Genomic DNA, 17507 nt, shown 5'->3' with positions numbered 1-17507 from the left:
ACTGAAGCGATAGTTTAGAAGCGATTTCAGAAGATTTCCAATTTATTTTATTAGAGTGGGAAGGGGATTATATAAAACCTCAAATCAGACCACATAAAATCACCGCATTGGTGTAGCACGCCATCCCAATAAGTGCAGGGGAGGTTTTTTATGAGGTGAAGAAAGCGATTTGCAGCTGTTATTGACCTTATCGCATATTCATCCGTTTGGCATCACTAATGGGATCGGGGCCTAGATGATTAAAAATAGGCCCAGTATTGCCTTCAGCTATGAACACACTCCGAAAGTCCCCTACGCACCCCCCCCCCCCTCTCTTATTTTGTTTAACAAATAATTTCGGAATCAATAAAATGGTAGGTCCCTATCAATGATGTTTGACACGACTGGAAATTAATGTGTCTAAAATTGATTAAACAACATAGGGTAGTAAATATTACATTTTGAATCCGTATCAATGATACATTTAGGGTAGTAAATATTACATTTTGAATCCGTATCAATGATACATTTACTCAAAATGTTCCTTCCAATGGATCACCATTTAACTTGAAAACAAGGGAAGCAGCCGATCGAAGAAAAAAAGATTTTAAAAAACAAGTTTCAATATTATAGTAGTGGTTCGGTCATGCATTTACATCTGTGGGTGTCATCCTTTCTTTGAAAGTAATGATTGTGCCAGATTTGAACAAAGTCCATCTAGATTCGCGGCCTGTAGGTAAAGTGTTGACAGATAAAACGTAAAAAAAAACCCAGACCTATAAAAATATATTTTCTAAAACTATTTTAATTTTGAAATTATATTATTTTCACATGTGCTAAGTGTTTTAGTGAATAGTTATAGAAAGGGTCTTGTAGATTAAGACTATAGCGCATGTGCACTGTGCAGTTTTAAACTTCCGAGACGACAAGTCGACAAGTCGATGATACGACAGTTTCGCTTTTTGTCGTGCCGTCGTATCATCGACTTGTCGTGGCGATAAGTCGATGATACGACGGCACGACAAAATCGGGTCGATGACACGACAAAATCACGCGATCTTACGACAGTTTGTTCTGTCGTAAGATCGCGTGATTTTGTCGTAAGATCGTGTGATTTTGTCGTGTCGTCGTATCATCGACTTATCGCCACGACAAGTCGATGATACGACGGCACGACAAAATCACACGATCTTACGATAAAATCGGGCGATCTTACGACAGAACAAACTGTCGTAAGATCGTCTGATTTTGTCGTATCATCGACCTTATTTTGTCGTGCTGTCGTATCATCGACTTATCGCCACGACAAGTCGATGATACGACGGCACGACAAAAAGCGAAACTGTCGTATCATCGACTTGTCGACTTGTCGTCTCGGAAGTTTAAAACTGCACATGCGCTATAGTCTTTATCTACAAGACCCTTCTATAAATATTCGCTAAAACACTTAGCACATGTGAAAACAATATAATTTCAAAGTTAAAAGAGTTTAAGAAAATATATTTTTATAGGTCTGGGGTTTTTGTTTTTTTTACATTTGATCTGTCAACACTCTACCTACAGGCCGCGAATCTAGATGGAATTTGTTCAAATTTGGCACAATCATTACTTTCAAAGAAAGGATGGCACTCTCGGAGGTAAATGCATGACCGAAGCACTACTGTCACACTGAAACCTGTTTTTTTTTTTAAAAAAAATCTGTTTTCTTCGATCGACTGTTTCCCTTGTTTCAAGTTAAATGATGATCTATTGGAAAGAAGTATTGAGTAAATCTACGCTATCACTAAGACGGATTCAATATGTAATATTTCTCATTACTACCTATGTTGTTTAATCAATGCTATACATGTTATTTTTCAGTCGTATCAAACATCATTGATATCATTTTATTGATTCTGAAATTATTTGTAAAACAAAATAAGAGACGTGGGGGGGGGGCGTATGAGGCTTTCATAGTGTGTAATCATCTAGGCCTCGATCCATTGTTTTTGGTGCTTGATATTTTGCGGGGGAGTCGCAGTGTCTAGGCAGGTAAGACGTTGGTTCGGTAACCCGAAAGCTGGGTGTTCGATCCCTTCATTGGACGAGAAAGTTCATCCAGATTTTCCGACGAGGTCTTGTCAGTTGTGCTGGACAGAGGGCCTGGCACGTAAAATATCCCTTGGTAGTTGGAATTCGATATAATGGTAGGCCATAGTGCGCTGTCCTGGCAAAATTTCGCTCATAGTATGGCGTATGCCCGTCTTCAATATGACAGTACTGGTTCGGTCATGTATTTACACCCGAGAGTATCATCCTTTCACAGGATCGCGTGGCTACGTGGGCAAGACGCTGACTAGCTAGCCTGGAGGTCGGGTGTTCGATCCCACACTGATCAGAAGTGAATATTCGCTAGGCCTCTGATAAGAATGACATCGATGCGACTTAATGAGTCCCCAATATTAACATTATTCCTCCGACAAATTTAATTCTAAAAAATTTTTTTTTATGTATTAGAAAAATAAATAAAGACATTTGAAGTATTTGTAGGTAAAAAATATTTCATATGTAGCGTAAATGGGTATTAAAATGAGTAAAAGGCATCATTCTACCCGAAGCAGTTACGTCTTATATAAACAATGCACGCGCCATTGGTCCAATGATTGACACCGCGTGACGTGATTGCATGTGTTGAAAACAGTCATCTTTTACAGAGATATTAGACGACTTTTTTCACAGATTGGTTCGATCCCTGCATTGGCCGACAAAATTCATCAAGATTTACCGGCGTGGTTCCCCCTTGTCTAGTCGTTCGGATGGGACGAAACACCGAGGTCCCGTGTACACATTGGCGTGCACGTAAAAGATCCCTTGGCAGTTGGATTTCGATATAAGAGCGGGCCGTAGCGCCGCTTCCCGGGCAAAATTCCCTCATAGCACACTGTATGGCGTATGCCCGTCGTCTTTAGCCCAGTTTAGGAGAGAACAGTAGGACGTTAAACTCCATCTCATTTCATTTCATGCCATCCTGTCTTTGAAAGTAATGATTATGCCAAATTTGAACATCTAGTTCCGCAGTCTGTAGTTATACCAGAGGGTTGACAGATAACACCTTAAAAAAAACAGATCTATGAAAATATATTTTCTAAACCTTTTTTAATTTTGAAATTATATTGTTTTCACGTGTGATAAGTGTTTTAGCGAATAGTTGTAGAAAGGGTCTTGTAGATTAAGACTATAGCGCATGTGCAGTTTCAAACTTCCGAGACGACAAGTCGACAAGTCGATGATACGACAGTTTGGTTTTGTCGTATCATCGACTTGTCGACTTGTCGTCTCGGAAGTTTGAAACTGCATATGCGCTATAGTCTTAATCTACAAGACCCTTTCTGTAACTACATGTATTCGCTGAAACACTTAGCACACGCGAAAACAATATTATTTCAAAATTAAAAGAGTTTTAGAAATATATTTTTATAGGTCTGGTTTTTTCTTTGTTTTTTTGTACGTTTGATCTGTCAACACTCTACCTATAGGCCGCGAATGTAAACTGACTTTGTTCAAATTTGGCACAATCATTACTTTCAAAGAAAGCATGACACTCTCGAATGTAAATGCATGACCGAATCACTACTGTCATATTGAAATGTGTGTGTTTTTAAATCTTTTTCTTGATCGCTGCTTTCCTTGTTTCATGTTAAATGATGATCCATTGGAAGGAACATATTGAGTAAATGTACGTTATCACTGATACGGATTCAATATGTAATAATATTTCTCATGTTTAATCAATTTTTGACATATTATTTTCCAGTTGTATCAAACATCATTGATACCATTTCATTGATTCTGGAATTATTTGTAAAACTAAATAAGAGACGTGGGGGTGGGGGGGTATGAGGCTTTTAGAGTGTATTCATAGTTGAAGATATTACTTGGCCTTTTTTTACTCATTTAGGCCCCAATCCCATCAGTGATGTCAAACGGATGCAAGCCTATATGCGATAAGGTCAATAACGGCTGCGAATCGTTTACTCCACCTCATAAAAAAACTCCTGCATCTATTTGGGTGACGTGGGGGGAGGGGGGGGGGGTATGAGGCTTTTAGAGTGTGTTCATAGTTGAAGATATTACTGGGCCTATTTTTACTCATCTAGGCCTCAATCCCATTAGTGATGTCAAATGGGGGAGAGAGAGAGAGAGAGAGAGAGAGGGAGAGAGAGAGAGAGAGGGGTTTAACGTCCACTCGACACAAATTAGGTCATTTCGGGACTAATATATGGTTTAATTTTATTTCAATAAATCGTTTGCGCGTAGGGGTCTTTAGCAGTGGGAGGAAACCGGAGGACCCGGAGAAAACCCACGAGGTTTGACAGGCGACCCTACACCTTGTCACGTACAACCGGGGATTCAAAACCACGCCAGTTGACTCAATGACAGGCTGTGAATCGTTTTCTCCACCTCATTCAAAAAAAAAAAAGACTCCTGCAACTATTGGGGTGACGTGCTGCACTATGATAATGCTGTGATTTTAAAGAATGTGACCCGATTTGGTTTTTTTACAATCCCCTTCCCACCCTGTCTTCTGAAATCATTTTTAAACTATCGCTCCAGTCATCTATAAATATTGGTGGGTGTCGTACACATGGCAATGAATGCTTACTTGTGTGATACCTCCCGACACCACTTTTTCTTCAAGGAATTAACTTAGTTAACTCACTTTGGTCCTGCTATTGTAATTCTAGATTTTTTAAATATAATACCAAATATAATTCACTTGTGGACACAAAATGTTTCATTATTTTGAGAAAACAAATAATTAATCAACGCTGTCCTACTATCTCTTTTATATTTATCAAATCTACTACTTAGGCCTATATATGATGTAATGAGTACAGCTGTATTTTTGTGACTTGTAGAAAGAGACTAGGACAATAAGTCGACATCTCGACGTTACGATAAAAATAACACGATGATACGACAGAATAAAGTGTCGTATGATTGCGTCAATACTGTCGTGATGTCGTGTTGTCGCGTTATGAAAAGGGCGAGATTTAACATGGCCACTATCAGCCACCATAGAAAAGAATGAAATACAGTGTGAGCCCTGATTGCGCGTATTCAAATGCGACCTGAAAAACTGAGACTACAACAACTTCCGAGGCGAAAAGTCGCTAATAGCGTGGTGTGTTAATTTCCTAATTTCTACTTTTCGAGTTGCATTTTGGCTTGGTATGCGTGTTGGCGCAATAAATACAAAAATATGACTAAGTCGAAAGTCGACAAGACGGTGTACAAGCCAAAATGCAAGTCGAAATAAGAAATTAGGAAAAAACGGGGGGCACTATTATCGCTGTGTGTTATTTCTTGATTTCCTATTTTCGAGTTGATTTTGGCTTGTATAGCGTGTTGTCGCCTCACATTTTGTCGCAACTTCTACTTTTCGACTTTCGTGTTTTGAAGAGGCGAAAAATAGTAATTATGAATGGTAGTTATAGGCTTCGATACTTATTACTTCGCCACACCAACAAGTACAATACTGCGGTTGAAGCGTGGTTAGAACGAGTCGCCACAAGAATGTAACAGACTCACGGGTTTGAAGCCATTACATAAAACACAGTTGTTGATTAGTGTGTGTCACTTTGTAGTTAAGCAGGGAAGTCCGAAATAAAACCAAACAGACAAATTAGTCAGTAATTACCCTGTGTTTCAATTTGTTTTATTTACCATTGTTCTATAACTATGTCGACATTTTAGTTTTAGTTTAAAGGAGCTAGAAATTTTACTCTAATTTCAAATCAGTTATGTTCGGCGAAATACGCGTGAAGTCTCAATCGAATGGTAATCTCTAATGTCTGGTTATTCCAGTGTACATCGGTTGTATTTATTGTGCATGCTTCCCAGGTAAGAATAATGGCGTCAACGTTTGACATCACACGCGGAATATGTCTAGCCTCGTTCTTCGAGTCCCTTGTTACAAATGGCGGTGAAACGCATTCTGGTACACGATTCGTGTACCAATGGTAAAATGTTTACTTTGTCCTAATTATTGGATATCTGAAGCCTTTTTTTCCCGGTAAGATCACAATATCACTGTTGATTTAAAGACTTAACTACTTTAAACATTTACCACTAAACTAAGCTGGCGTGTCGGCTAAATTTGGCTGTCATCTAACTTATATTTGTAAAAGCTCATTTCTCTACTGAATTCCTTGAAAAACACCCATGGAGCGTGCACAGGACAATAATGCGAAGGTGTCACTAATTGTCACTTTGACGATTAAGAGCTGTCTGCTCGAGTGACGTCAAATGTTGCACGCGTAGCTTGTCCGATCTCTTGGCGTTAGGGAGCGCTTGATTTATATAAGTTGTTGGGTGGGGGGCGGGCGAGTTCAGATCCTATGTCGTTCCGTTTTTTATAGTTCAAAATACCGTTTTTCTTGTCACCACAACACTCGGATCTGAAAGATTTGTTATATAGCACGCATTCTGGTTGAAGTGAGGGATTAGCCAATAAAAACGGTCTGTTACGGCGAGTTCTTGGCGGGCGATGCACAGAAATGTGGGTAAACCACTGCAATGGAAGCGTCAACGCTGATTGATTAATCAATGTCTGACGTCATAGGTCAAAAGCCACTGGTGTGATCCCTGACACGACCTTTCACTAGAACCGGTCAGATCTTCGTGTCGTGTACGCCATCGAAAGTATAAAAAAAACGAAATGAAATATAGATACATTTAATCAGATTTCAATTTTGTTTCATAAATTCGATGATATACTCCCGCCCTCTGTTTGTCCCTCCCCACCCCACCCCTCGCAATATTTGTGATATGTTTCGATAACCAATACCTTCTACCGTGATTAAATCCCACATCCCGACTCACGCATAGACTTGCATGTTGTAGATTCTTACCAAGCCTATCCTGCTGTAAACCTACTATGAACAATGACACGTGAACCACTTGAGAAGTGTTTTAACGATCCTCAAAGTTTTGTGGTATAGGTTCAGCGCGGCGAGAAAACTCATTCACTTTGATTCTTCCAGTCCGTTCGTTAGCCACTATCCCCTCTGGTCGGATAAGCTAGTGATTTGGCGACAGACGGTATCAGGTAAGCTCTATCTCAACGACCAGTGTCTGAAATACTGCCAAGCTGCAGTCTATTTCTCAAAATATCGTGGCGAAAATATTCATTCACTTTGATTTGACACTTTCCTCTCTGTCGGATAACTAATGATTTGGCGACAGGCGGTATCTGGTAAACTCTTTTTAAGGGCTTGTAAGTCCGTTCGTTTGACACTTTCCTCTCTGGTCAGGTAAACTAGTGGTCGGGCGACAGGTGGTATCTGGTCTGGGGCGGGTTGTTTAAAGTTCCGTTACATTTTAACTACTCGTTAACATGGAGTTAATGGATCGTTATCTTTAACGGAGAGAAAGTCTGTTGCTGGAAGCTCGTTAACTTTACGTTATATTTAACGGAGGTATTGGGCTCATTATCTGTTTAACGATGGCATTCATTATAAGTATACCCTTAGCAAAAAGTTATAGATTACCAGTGTAATTTTTAATAGAACAATCTAGAGGGTTGGGCGATGGGGGGCTATTCCATTTTCTATAGGATGAAATTATATAGTATTCTACCAAATGTTGGGGTCTTGTAGGAAATAATGGTCCAAATATTCTACAGTTTCTGTCTGTAGTGCAAATCCCATAATTTTTCCTACAGATTTATGCTAGAATTTCTAAAGGAAAAATAAAGTATTCTATGGTTATTTTATAGTGTTTTTGTAGTAAATTCTACAGTTATCTTTTTGTCTTAATTAAGTTTTGTGAACAGACTGTACAGTTGTCCCACTGTCTCTTGTTAATACTAACTTCTATGAAATTGTTATACATGTACATTGAATTTAAAAATTTTAAATTCGGTCTTCTCTTGGATTAACTTTAATCAATCCGTTAGCTAACAGATAATGAAATTGACTTTCTAGCACAGAAAGTTAACGGACCGTTAACAAACGATACTTTAGCAAGATAACGATCCGCTAGAGCAACCGGTCCCAGATCTATTTATCTCGACGACCAGTGCCTGAAATACTGCCAGACTGCATTTCCGGCGGTCTGTTTTTCAAACATTTCTAGGGAGGCCCGTACGCCTAGTTAAAGCTCGCGCCTTTGCCTCCTTAACCTTGGACTTTGTCCCAGCTTTGCCCTTCCAACCACCGACGACGGACGCAGCCACTGAATAGAGGCAAGGTCGAGTGTGGTACTAGTTAAAGATCCTGATATAGGCAGATGAGACTGGATAAGAATACATGCAGAAACAACAGTGTCAGGAAAATCCCCCACGTAAATATACAAATAATAAGGAGACCATAAGCTAAGATACTCAAAATTCTTCATTCCCAACTAGCTAAATTTTCAAACATACGTTAATTTTTAGTGTTCGGCACGAATATTCGAATATTCGCTCGTCGAATATAATATTCGAATAGCAATTACCATATTCGAATATTTTCGAATATCTATTATTTAACCTATTTGCTCTCAAATATTATCAAAGGCGACTTCCCTTGCCACATTTACATTCAAAGCTTACTTAGATTACCTAACCACAGCTTGTAAGGGTGCTACCCCTACATAGATCTACCGTCTTCAGAGACAGTTATTCTGTTAGTAGCATGTTACCTACTTTGGTTAGCCAGTTAGTTCCGCGATGGAGTTGGCTGTCTTGATCATAGAGGTGTATATATTGATAATATATACACCTCCATGGTCTTGACTAATATCACATCAAGGCTAATTTTTGGAACCACATGAAGTTGAAACATGGCTACGTAGCTCCAGATACTTCCTCTGAACGGGACGTGGGGTCAGGCAAGATTCAGCCAATTAAAAAGTTATACACAAAGTTCTTCAGGCAACATCAAGTAAGATTCAGCGCAGCAAAAATCATCACTGAGAAACTGATAAAGTTTGTAGCCAAGCATTATCCGCCCCTCTCTCTTATTGACAATGACCATTTTCGGGAATTGGTAGAAGCCCTGAATCCATCCCACAATTTGCCGTCAAGTAAAACACTCAAAAAAAAGAATGGAAGAAATCTATGATGCCGTTCGTTCCGACGAACGTCAAATCAGGAAAAACGGAGGTCCCGTGTACACATTGGCGTGCACGTAAAAGATCCCTTGACAGTTGGAATTCGATATAAGAGTAGGCCGTAGTGCCGCTGTCCGGGCAAAATTTCCCTCATAGCACACTGTATGGCGTATGCCCGTCTTCATTAGCCCAGTTCGGAGCAAAACAGTAGGACGTTAAACCCCATTTCATTTCATTTCATTGTCAAATCAGGAATGACCCAAGTCAGAAGTTAGCCACTGTGACCACAGATGTATGGACATTAGATGAACAAAATGAGTCTTGCATTAATTTAACCGCTCATTTTGTATCACCAGATTGTGAGATGGTGGCTAAGACTCTGGAAGTGAAATCATGTCCAGGTTCACATACCTCGGATAAACTAAAAGAGCATCTGACGGAGATGGCAGTTGACTGGAGTATGGTCGAGGTCCGCGTCTACTTGTTGCGATTTCATGGAAGGCCGAGGTCTTGTGTACAGATTGGCAGTTTAAAAGATACACTGGCAATTGCTAAAATATAATCTTGTGCATTGTTCACATAATTAATTAGAAATTATAATAAATTGAATATAAACCACTTTAAATATATTAATATCAAGAATTGAAAATATTCGAATAGTATTCGAATAGTATTCGAATACAAATTTCAAGACCCGTCCAATATTCGAATAGTATTCTTGTTCGAATATCCGAACACTATTAATTTTATATAATATGCAGCATTTATAGAAGCAAATAATCTGTGTTCATTCATCGTTATTAATCACTCGGTTCAAGAACACCGTTCTCATTTGTTTCAATACTGGCGTTTAATTCGGATCTTTATTTTCATTAATTCAACTCTGGTCAATTGTAATTTTATCCCATACAGATCGTGTCTCAATATATTCATCAACATTTGCCTTCAGAGAAAAATGGTAAGTTAGAAATAACATAACCAGACTATAATGTCTCACGTCATTGGTATACAATCCAACGCAGTATGAAAGTCTGAATTGGTGTTCAGAGGAGTATACATATATTTAGATAAGGGCTTATGTAACTTTAACAGATATTAAGCATCAGTTAAATCTTTCTTTAGGCCTGTTATATAAATTATTAATTATAGACATTAATGAAATGTTATACAAATTATTAATTATAGACATTAATGAACATACCAAGACCATAATCAACTCTCGATGCCATCGGATGGCTGCGATATAGGTAGATTTAGGTACGTAAAAATGGATAATCAAGACTTTGTAGTAATGACAACCGGGGTTAGGCTTTAATATCGCCGATATCTGGGCTCAGAGTAAAGTAATTTGATTGGAATTTTCAGATAGCGAGAACTATCAGCTCTTTATCTAATCTTACTCAAAGCCGCTTTAATGAAGGGCTGTGCTTTTAACGTCTATTTGTAAATATCCATTCCTTAAATTACGATTTTATTTCATGATGACAAATCTGTGTGTTATTATCTATATAGGTCAATATGAAATAAAATGATGGGGCTTACCTTGGCGTTGATAGTAAACTATCAACTATTATGTTACAAAAGTAGTCTATTGTTTCCTAAACAATTAAAAATAACAGCACTTTCTGTAGGGTATCTTTGGGAAGCAGTTCTTGAAAATAAAAGGAATAATGTCGTGAAATAAGAATCAATGCCTAACAGGTATTCGCCAAATCGCTACAAGTCTTTCTTTAATAGCATCGATGCTTCAAATGACCATAAAACAAACTAAAACCGATCTTTAAACACAATAATTACAGCGACGTAAAATATCTGTCACTGTCTTTCTTTCTGGTTCTAATGATACCCTGCAAACGGTTTAAGTCGAAGCAGACGGCACTTTAATTCCAATAGACCTAATCCAACCTTCTAATTAAAGGTGGTAACTTATTCTGGCGAATGTAAAGAAATGACTCTACTTAATGTAACATTAAAATCACGTAGGTCTACTTGTATTCTCATTCACAAACTGATTGAATTTCAAGAACTGTTATGTAAACACTGGCGATAGAAGCTTAAAATATATCCGTTATGCAAAAACATCACACTTAAACCTTATATTATAAAGTCGCTTAACAGGCTTATGCAGAATTCATAAATGTCTACACCTGAACCAACTGACAGGCATGTTGATTTTTTTATGCAAAACTGATTGAATTTTAAGAACTGTCATGTAATCACTGGCAATAAAAGCTTCAAATACGTCCGTTATACAAAAACCTCACACTTAAACCTTATATTATAAAGTTGCTTAACAGGCTTATGCAGAATTCATAAATATCTACACCTGAACCAACTGACATGCGTGTTGATTTTTTTTATGCAAAATGAATTAACTACAACTTAATTAAGGTGTATTATGTACAACCGTGACTCGTGACATCATTATCGTTAGTTGTATCGGGAAATTGTAAACGTTCTTTGATCCGACATTGTAATGCTAACAAATTAACGACTGAATTGTTGTGATCAACGAAATACATTTAATAGCCGCACTGGACTCATTAGTGAGCCCCCGAGACCATTCTCCACCCACCGGGTTTTTATTGATAACACAAAGCATCGTATTTTAGTTATTATCTGCAGCGTTAACTGACAATAAAGACAATTGATTTTTCTCTTAAGTGAATGTCGGTAAACTATTTTCCGTTACAAATAAAAAATCAACAGCTGTCCTGGCACATTCTAGTGGATCAATGATATTGTCAAGGGCGGATCCAGACAGCAATAGTGAGTACAGCTACGCGCTACGTCAATTGGTTTCGGGGACTTTACCATTTATTTCAAACATCAAGTAATTCAAGGTCCATTAAAAGTGATGGCAAAAATAGAAATAATGCTAAAGAGTACATTAAAAATACAAATAAAATATTTTTAAAAAGTGGATTTTAAATCATTTAGCGTGGTAAGCCTACAGTGTACTTGCCTGATGGTAAAATCCCAGAATGTGAATTTTAATCTAAAATAGTCCATCTGTTTATTTCTCGTACAAAGATCGTTTGATACTTATTATCTATATGATTACTCAAAAGCCTTATTTAGAAAACTCTCTGTCAAATAAGAAACGCATGGAATTATCCCTTTAATTCGAAGTGGTATAATTTCGTTATGCTATGGACGGACGACAGTGGAGAAGGCATTTTCGTAACCAAGACTAATAATATTGTACACAGAAACCTTTTTTTGTGATACTCTGTCAACAAAGAAACTCATGGAATTATCCCTTTAATACAAAGTTGTATAATTTTGTTATGCTATGGGAACAGTGGGACGTTAAACCCCATTTCATTTCATTTCGTTATGCTATGGACCGAGGACAGTGGAGAAGACATTTCCGTAATACAAGACTAATACTATTGTACACGGAAACCTTAATTAAAATATACTCTGCCAAACAGGTAACGCATGGAATTGTCTCTTTAATACAAGGTTGTATAATTTCGTTATGCTATGGACCGAGGACAGTGGAGAAGACATTTTCGTAACCAAGACTAATACTATTGTACACAGAAACTTTAATAAGGATATACTCTACAAACAAGGTAACACATGGAATTGTCTTTTTAATACAAACTTGTATTAATTGCGTTACGTTATTGACCGACGACAGTGGAGAAGACAACCACTGGGGTACTGTGGCTCCCGCGTCGAAATCAGTACCTTGTGTGGCCATCATGAGCATCCATCACTCTTGACATAAATAGAACGAACCTCTGAATCCGAGCACGTGGCATCATAGCCCACCCTTCCTATACTGCATGTGACAGTTGCAGAAGCGTTTGGGGGACCGGGTCACCCTGGCATAGACGTATGTCCAGTTCGTCCCAGTTATTCAAAGACATTCATTGTTACACGTTCCTGTGTGTGGTCTGGCATTGTCCTGCTGAAATATTTCTATCTGTGGATATAAAATGGGAAGCATATGACGTTGCCCTTTGCGAAACAAGTTCACTTCTGTCGGCGTAGAAGGTTCCCGGCATCGCGGCGCTACCTCTACCGAATCTGTCAACCTGCACGACGCAGTCTTGGTAAAACTTTCATTGCGACGCCTGTGCACACGTTGTCCCCCATCACGTCGTTTTAAAGGAAACATACCTCGTCGCTGAACCGTTCTCGTTTGTACAGACACACCTTTCATACATGGCACGCGTCCAGAGTCGTTGCAGTAGGGTGACGCAAGTGCAGAACCCAAATGTAGCGATAGTCTGCAGCATTTGTCATACGAGGTGCAGAATAAGTGCTCTGGTGGAATTTCGTGTGGCGTGTGACTGCTTACTGCGATTCATCTACCCCGAGGAGGCCTTAGTCTGTAAATTCGTCGACACCATTGCGGGCATCGCAGCTTTAAATACCCAACACTACCAAAATCTGTTCCCAAGAGTTTCAAATGCATTCGACAAAATCTGACCTTTTCACGCCGATTTCCTGCAATTTTCGCATGTGTCACATTTGGACCTGTTGAGTCATTGCAGAAACATTACGAAATATGGTCATTCATCAACATTGTAAAACCAAACCCTTTTCTTCTTTCCATATCATCTATGCGTTTCTTTTTTGAAAGAGTACAAAATTATCTATATATTTGAAAAGTTATCATTTTTGTACTATCTTTAGCTGGACAGCACCGACCGAAGTTTCAAAAAAATATAAGCCTATCTGTGAAAGACTTGTATAAAGTCGATGGTTTTCATTTATTGTTGTACATAGTCCCATTCCTGGTGTACACACTTCTGCCAACGATGTTGCAAGGTCTGGATGTCGACTAGGAAGAAATTATCTTTAGCCACCTTAAAAAAAAGTCGTTCACAGCTAACATGACGTTATCATTACTAGGAAAATGACGACCGGCTAGTTCGTTTTTCATTTTTAGAAACAGGTGGATTTTGGTTGAAAGTGATGAATCCAGGTTTCATCCATGGTTACAAATCTGGCCCAAAAATTATCAGAATCTGCTTCAAAATGGCGCAGATTGTCAGGCATCTGAAACGTTTCTAATTCACAGTCAAGAACTTTGGCATCCATCTTGCAGAAATTTTGTCATTCCTAACTCGTTGGCGATAATGTGTTCAACAACAGTCGCAATATGTCGAGTGGTCAATCGGCAATCAGCCATGGCCATGTCATGCACCTGGGTAATGTTTTTTTGAATGGTTGCTGTTGATGGTGAGATGAAATGGTGTTTAACGTGGTACTTTTGTGCACTTTCCCGTCTAATTAAGACGGACCTCTTGAACAAATTGGATAAAAAAAACATCATTCTGTTTGGTTGCTGAAACGTTTTATGATAGAGTGTTTCATAGAGTCGATGAAAATAAAGGTACGCAACATGTTTAATCAATTCTTGGCTGTTATAAAATAGGTTCCGTATGAAAACAGCCAAAGAGTATAATACATCTGATACCAATTCCCAAAAGTGAATCACATAAATGTCTGTTGTACTTTTGTATCGTTTATTACGAAAATTTAGCCACTTGAAATTAAATAATGGCCATTATTTTCCAAGATGGTCGCCATTTTCAGCTTGAGTGACACATTTTGTTTAGCAGAATTTTACCTACCGGGCCAATTGTGAGGATTTTTGTATGTACGCTCGTTTTTGTAAGTTTTGAACCATGAGATAGTCATTTTTTTTTTTATCATCGGGGCTCAGTTGTGCCCTTTTCAAAGCAGATAATGTGAAAATATATACAGACACGGGGTAACTGAGAGCACAATTTTATTATTATAGGACATGCATTAATACAAAAATAATTACACCATCTGGAACTCATGGGCCACCAAGTTTAGCCCACTAGCCTAAGTCCTCCGCGCGGGGCCCTGTTCCTGGTCAATTTGGCCCATGCCAAAGCTGTGCTGTGCCCAGTAGCGTGGGAGAGTCGGCGAGATGGTAGTTTTCGGAAATGACGTTTCTGGGGTTTATGTCAATTTTCATAATGATTTCTTTTCTAATTTGGTTATAAATTAGCTGTCCCAGGTATGTTTACAGTTATGTGCAAATACCGGCGAATAGCGCCCTTTCCATTGGACAGAATACGAAGCCAACGACCAACCGGCCCAACCGCCCCTCGTTATATATGAGGCGCCCCCCAAATGGTGAGGCTCCCCATAATGAATCACACGATTAAAGTCACAATTTGATTGATGTGGCGCCGAAAACGGCGTGATCTGTCGGGTGCCTTTTTCCGGAGGGGCGCCCACAATGACAATAGAGACTTTTGGCAAGCGTAAATTCCTGGTCCGCTTCGCTTATCCGTATGGATTGTGCATGTGACGTCATCAATGTGTGTGTATTTCTCATACGTGATACGGCACACGGATACAGCAGCACGTATCGAACAGCTTTCATACGCAAAAGTTCCGTATAACATTGTCGTCTTTTTACCGTCAATTTTGCTACCTTTAGACACTGAAATGTTGTATCATAGCGTTTTTATGAATCTATGTGTATCCTAGAACACGAGGGTGTGTATTTAATGTGATTTTAACCATGATAAAGACAGGAATTTAATCATTAGCTTTGATGGTTTTTGCTAAGTATTGTCATACCTTTCCTGTCCGTCTGCTTGCTGGTTGATCTACGTGGTAAATGTAGTGGGGTGCGACCTTGCAAATTTTGAAATGATTTTATTCTATGGTAATGGGGTATAAACTTTCTGAAATGATACATAGTGAAACCAACAATTTTTTTAATGGCTCAGCGACGGTCGAGCGACTTCGCCCCCTCTTGGAAATTGTAGGCTAGACGCTCTGTCATCATGCTGTAATAGAACTAAGCTCAGCGAAAATCTGCCAAAACTCTAAAACTACATTGACGCGACGCATCACGTATACGATACGGATACGTGATACGGATGGGAAACATTCCGCTTGCCAAAAGTCTCTAATATATGATTGTCCGCACGCATATCATGCATAATACCGAGTGAGATTGATTCAAGCCCGCACCAGGCATGATAATCTTCAAAATTCAAACAAGCCGCACTCTAACCCGATTCCGAACTTTTCATTTTTCTCATAAATTATTATATAGGTACGCTAAAGTCGTATTCCTTCCTTTAAATTTTTATAATATTCATATCAAAATATAATACGCCAATATCCCAAATTCAGTCTTAAAATTGAAATTTTCCGTCTTTTTCATAGATCCTCTCCTCAGATGCATTTTATTTCCTTGGGGGAGAGCAACCTAGCCCCCCCCCCCGTCCCAAAAAAACAAAACATTTTGCGTTTTGAGATTTTATTTAAATAGCTGTATTAAAAATAAATTATCATTATTATTATTATTTTTAAAAAATATGGTCTGTAACTTAGAAATGTGCAAGAACCCCCCCCCCCCCCCTTTGATTTCCTCTACGGAACATTTGCTGAGCCTATATATTTATACATAAATGAATAAAAACATCAGAGCACAGTGATATATTTGTTGTATATGAAATTTACTTGGAACTAGGCCCTTACCGATTAATTCCGTGATACCTTGTGGATCACAACAGTTTTGTGATATGATCAGTTAATGTAAACGGTTCCAGGCGAGCGGTGGCCTTCCGCATGTTTATAATTCAGTAGTATCAAACGGGACTAATGGCAAGAACTTACCTGTCTTGGTTACCATGGTGATTGATAAACGTCTCCTCCTTTGGTGATGGTGCACTTACAAGCTCTCATAACTTTCAAACGTTATCGGTCCGCTTTATAGTTATGTTATGGTAATGAGCTGCATCGACCTTTTAAAATATTGGCTTGTATTCGCACTAATAATATACTGTATTCCCAAGCTGCTACAGAATCTTTCTGTGTTATAAATGAAACTATTAGTGTTCATGATGATTGTATCTAGTATATAGGCCATTTAACGCAATAACCAAAATGAGCAGGGTAAACTAGGCCTTTAAAGTGAATATAGAATTTGGTATAGAAATTGATTAAATTCCATCAAAACATCAAGAATTAATTTGGTATTTGTTGGAATTCCCATAAAGCAATGAACATAGCAAAATCAGCATAAAAAGTGCATGTCAAATTTGATGGAATCCCCAAAACCTGTATTAAAAGTAGACAACGATGTAATAGAGAGTAATAACTTGGATAAGATATTATCAATGAAAACTTTGGACACTGGAACATTCACAAGAAAGTAATCAATGACAATAAATGCAATTGACAGAAATCGTTGAAAATAAATAGGCTTTTCTATCTCTAGTTTTAAAAGAAAATGAGATACAACAAAATGTACAGAGTGTGGTGCCTTTTCTGCGCTTTTTTGTATCCCAGCAATGATCAAAGTTTAGCACTCAAGGTAAAAAACTGACATTCGAGAGGGTGGATAATCTATGGAAATCAAGACTTCTATTAAAGATGTGGCTATGGTTGTTGTTTAAAAAGAAATAAGGTACTCAACCAGAACTGACATCGGG

At 38.4% G+C, this 17507-nt stretch overlaps 1 protein-coding gene across 2 annotated transcripts in view; it reads right to left on the bottom strand.

Moving 5' to 3' along the window:
- LOC126816621 (glycine receptor subunit alpha-2) overlaps positions 1-17032 on the bottom strand; it is a 65248-nt gene extending 48216 nt beyond the window's left edge. Inside the window, exon 1 of one of the 2 annotated variants that reach the window (XM_050543318.2) lies at positions 16690-17032. In XM_050543318.2, the coding sequence (XP_050399275.1) occupies positions 16690-16705 (16 nt within the window). In that variant the 5' untranslated portion in view covers positions 16706-17032. Of the gene's footprint in view, positions 1-10596; positions 10723-16689 lie in introns of those variants that run through there. The other variant, XM_050543320.2, reaches the window with a different exon arrangement.
- Positions 17033-17507: the final 475 nt, after the last annotated feature.

The sequence above is a fragment of the Patella vulgata genome, chromosome 3 (assembly GCF_932274485.2).
Source record: "Patella vulgata chromosome 3, xgPatVulg1.2, whole genome shotgun sequence".
Classification (NCBI taxonomy): domain Eukaryota; kingdom Metazoa; phylum Mollusca; class Gastropoda; family Patellidae; genus Patella; species Patella vulgata.
This window is presented reverse-complemented; position numbering and strand designations above follow the sequence as displayed.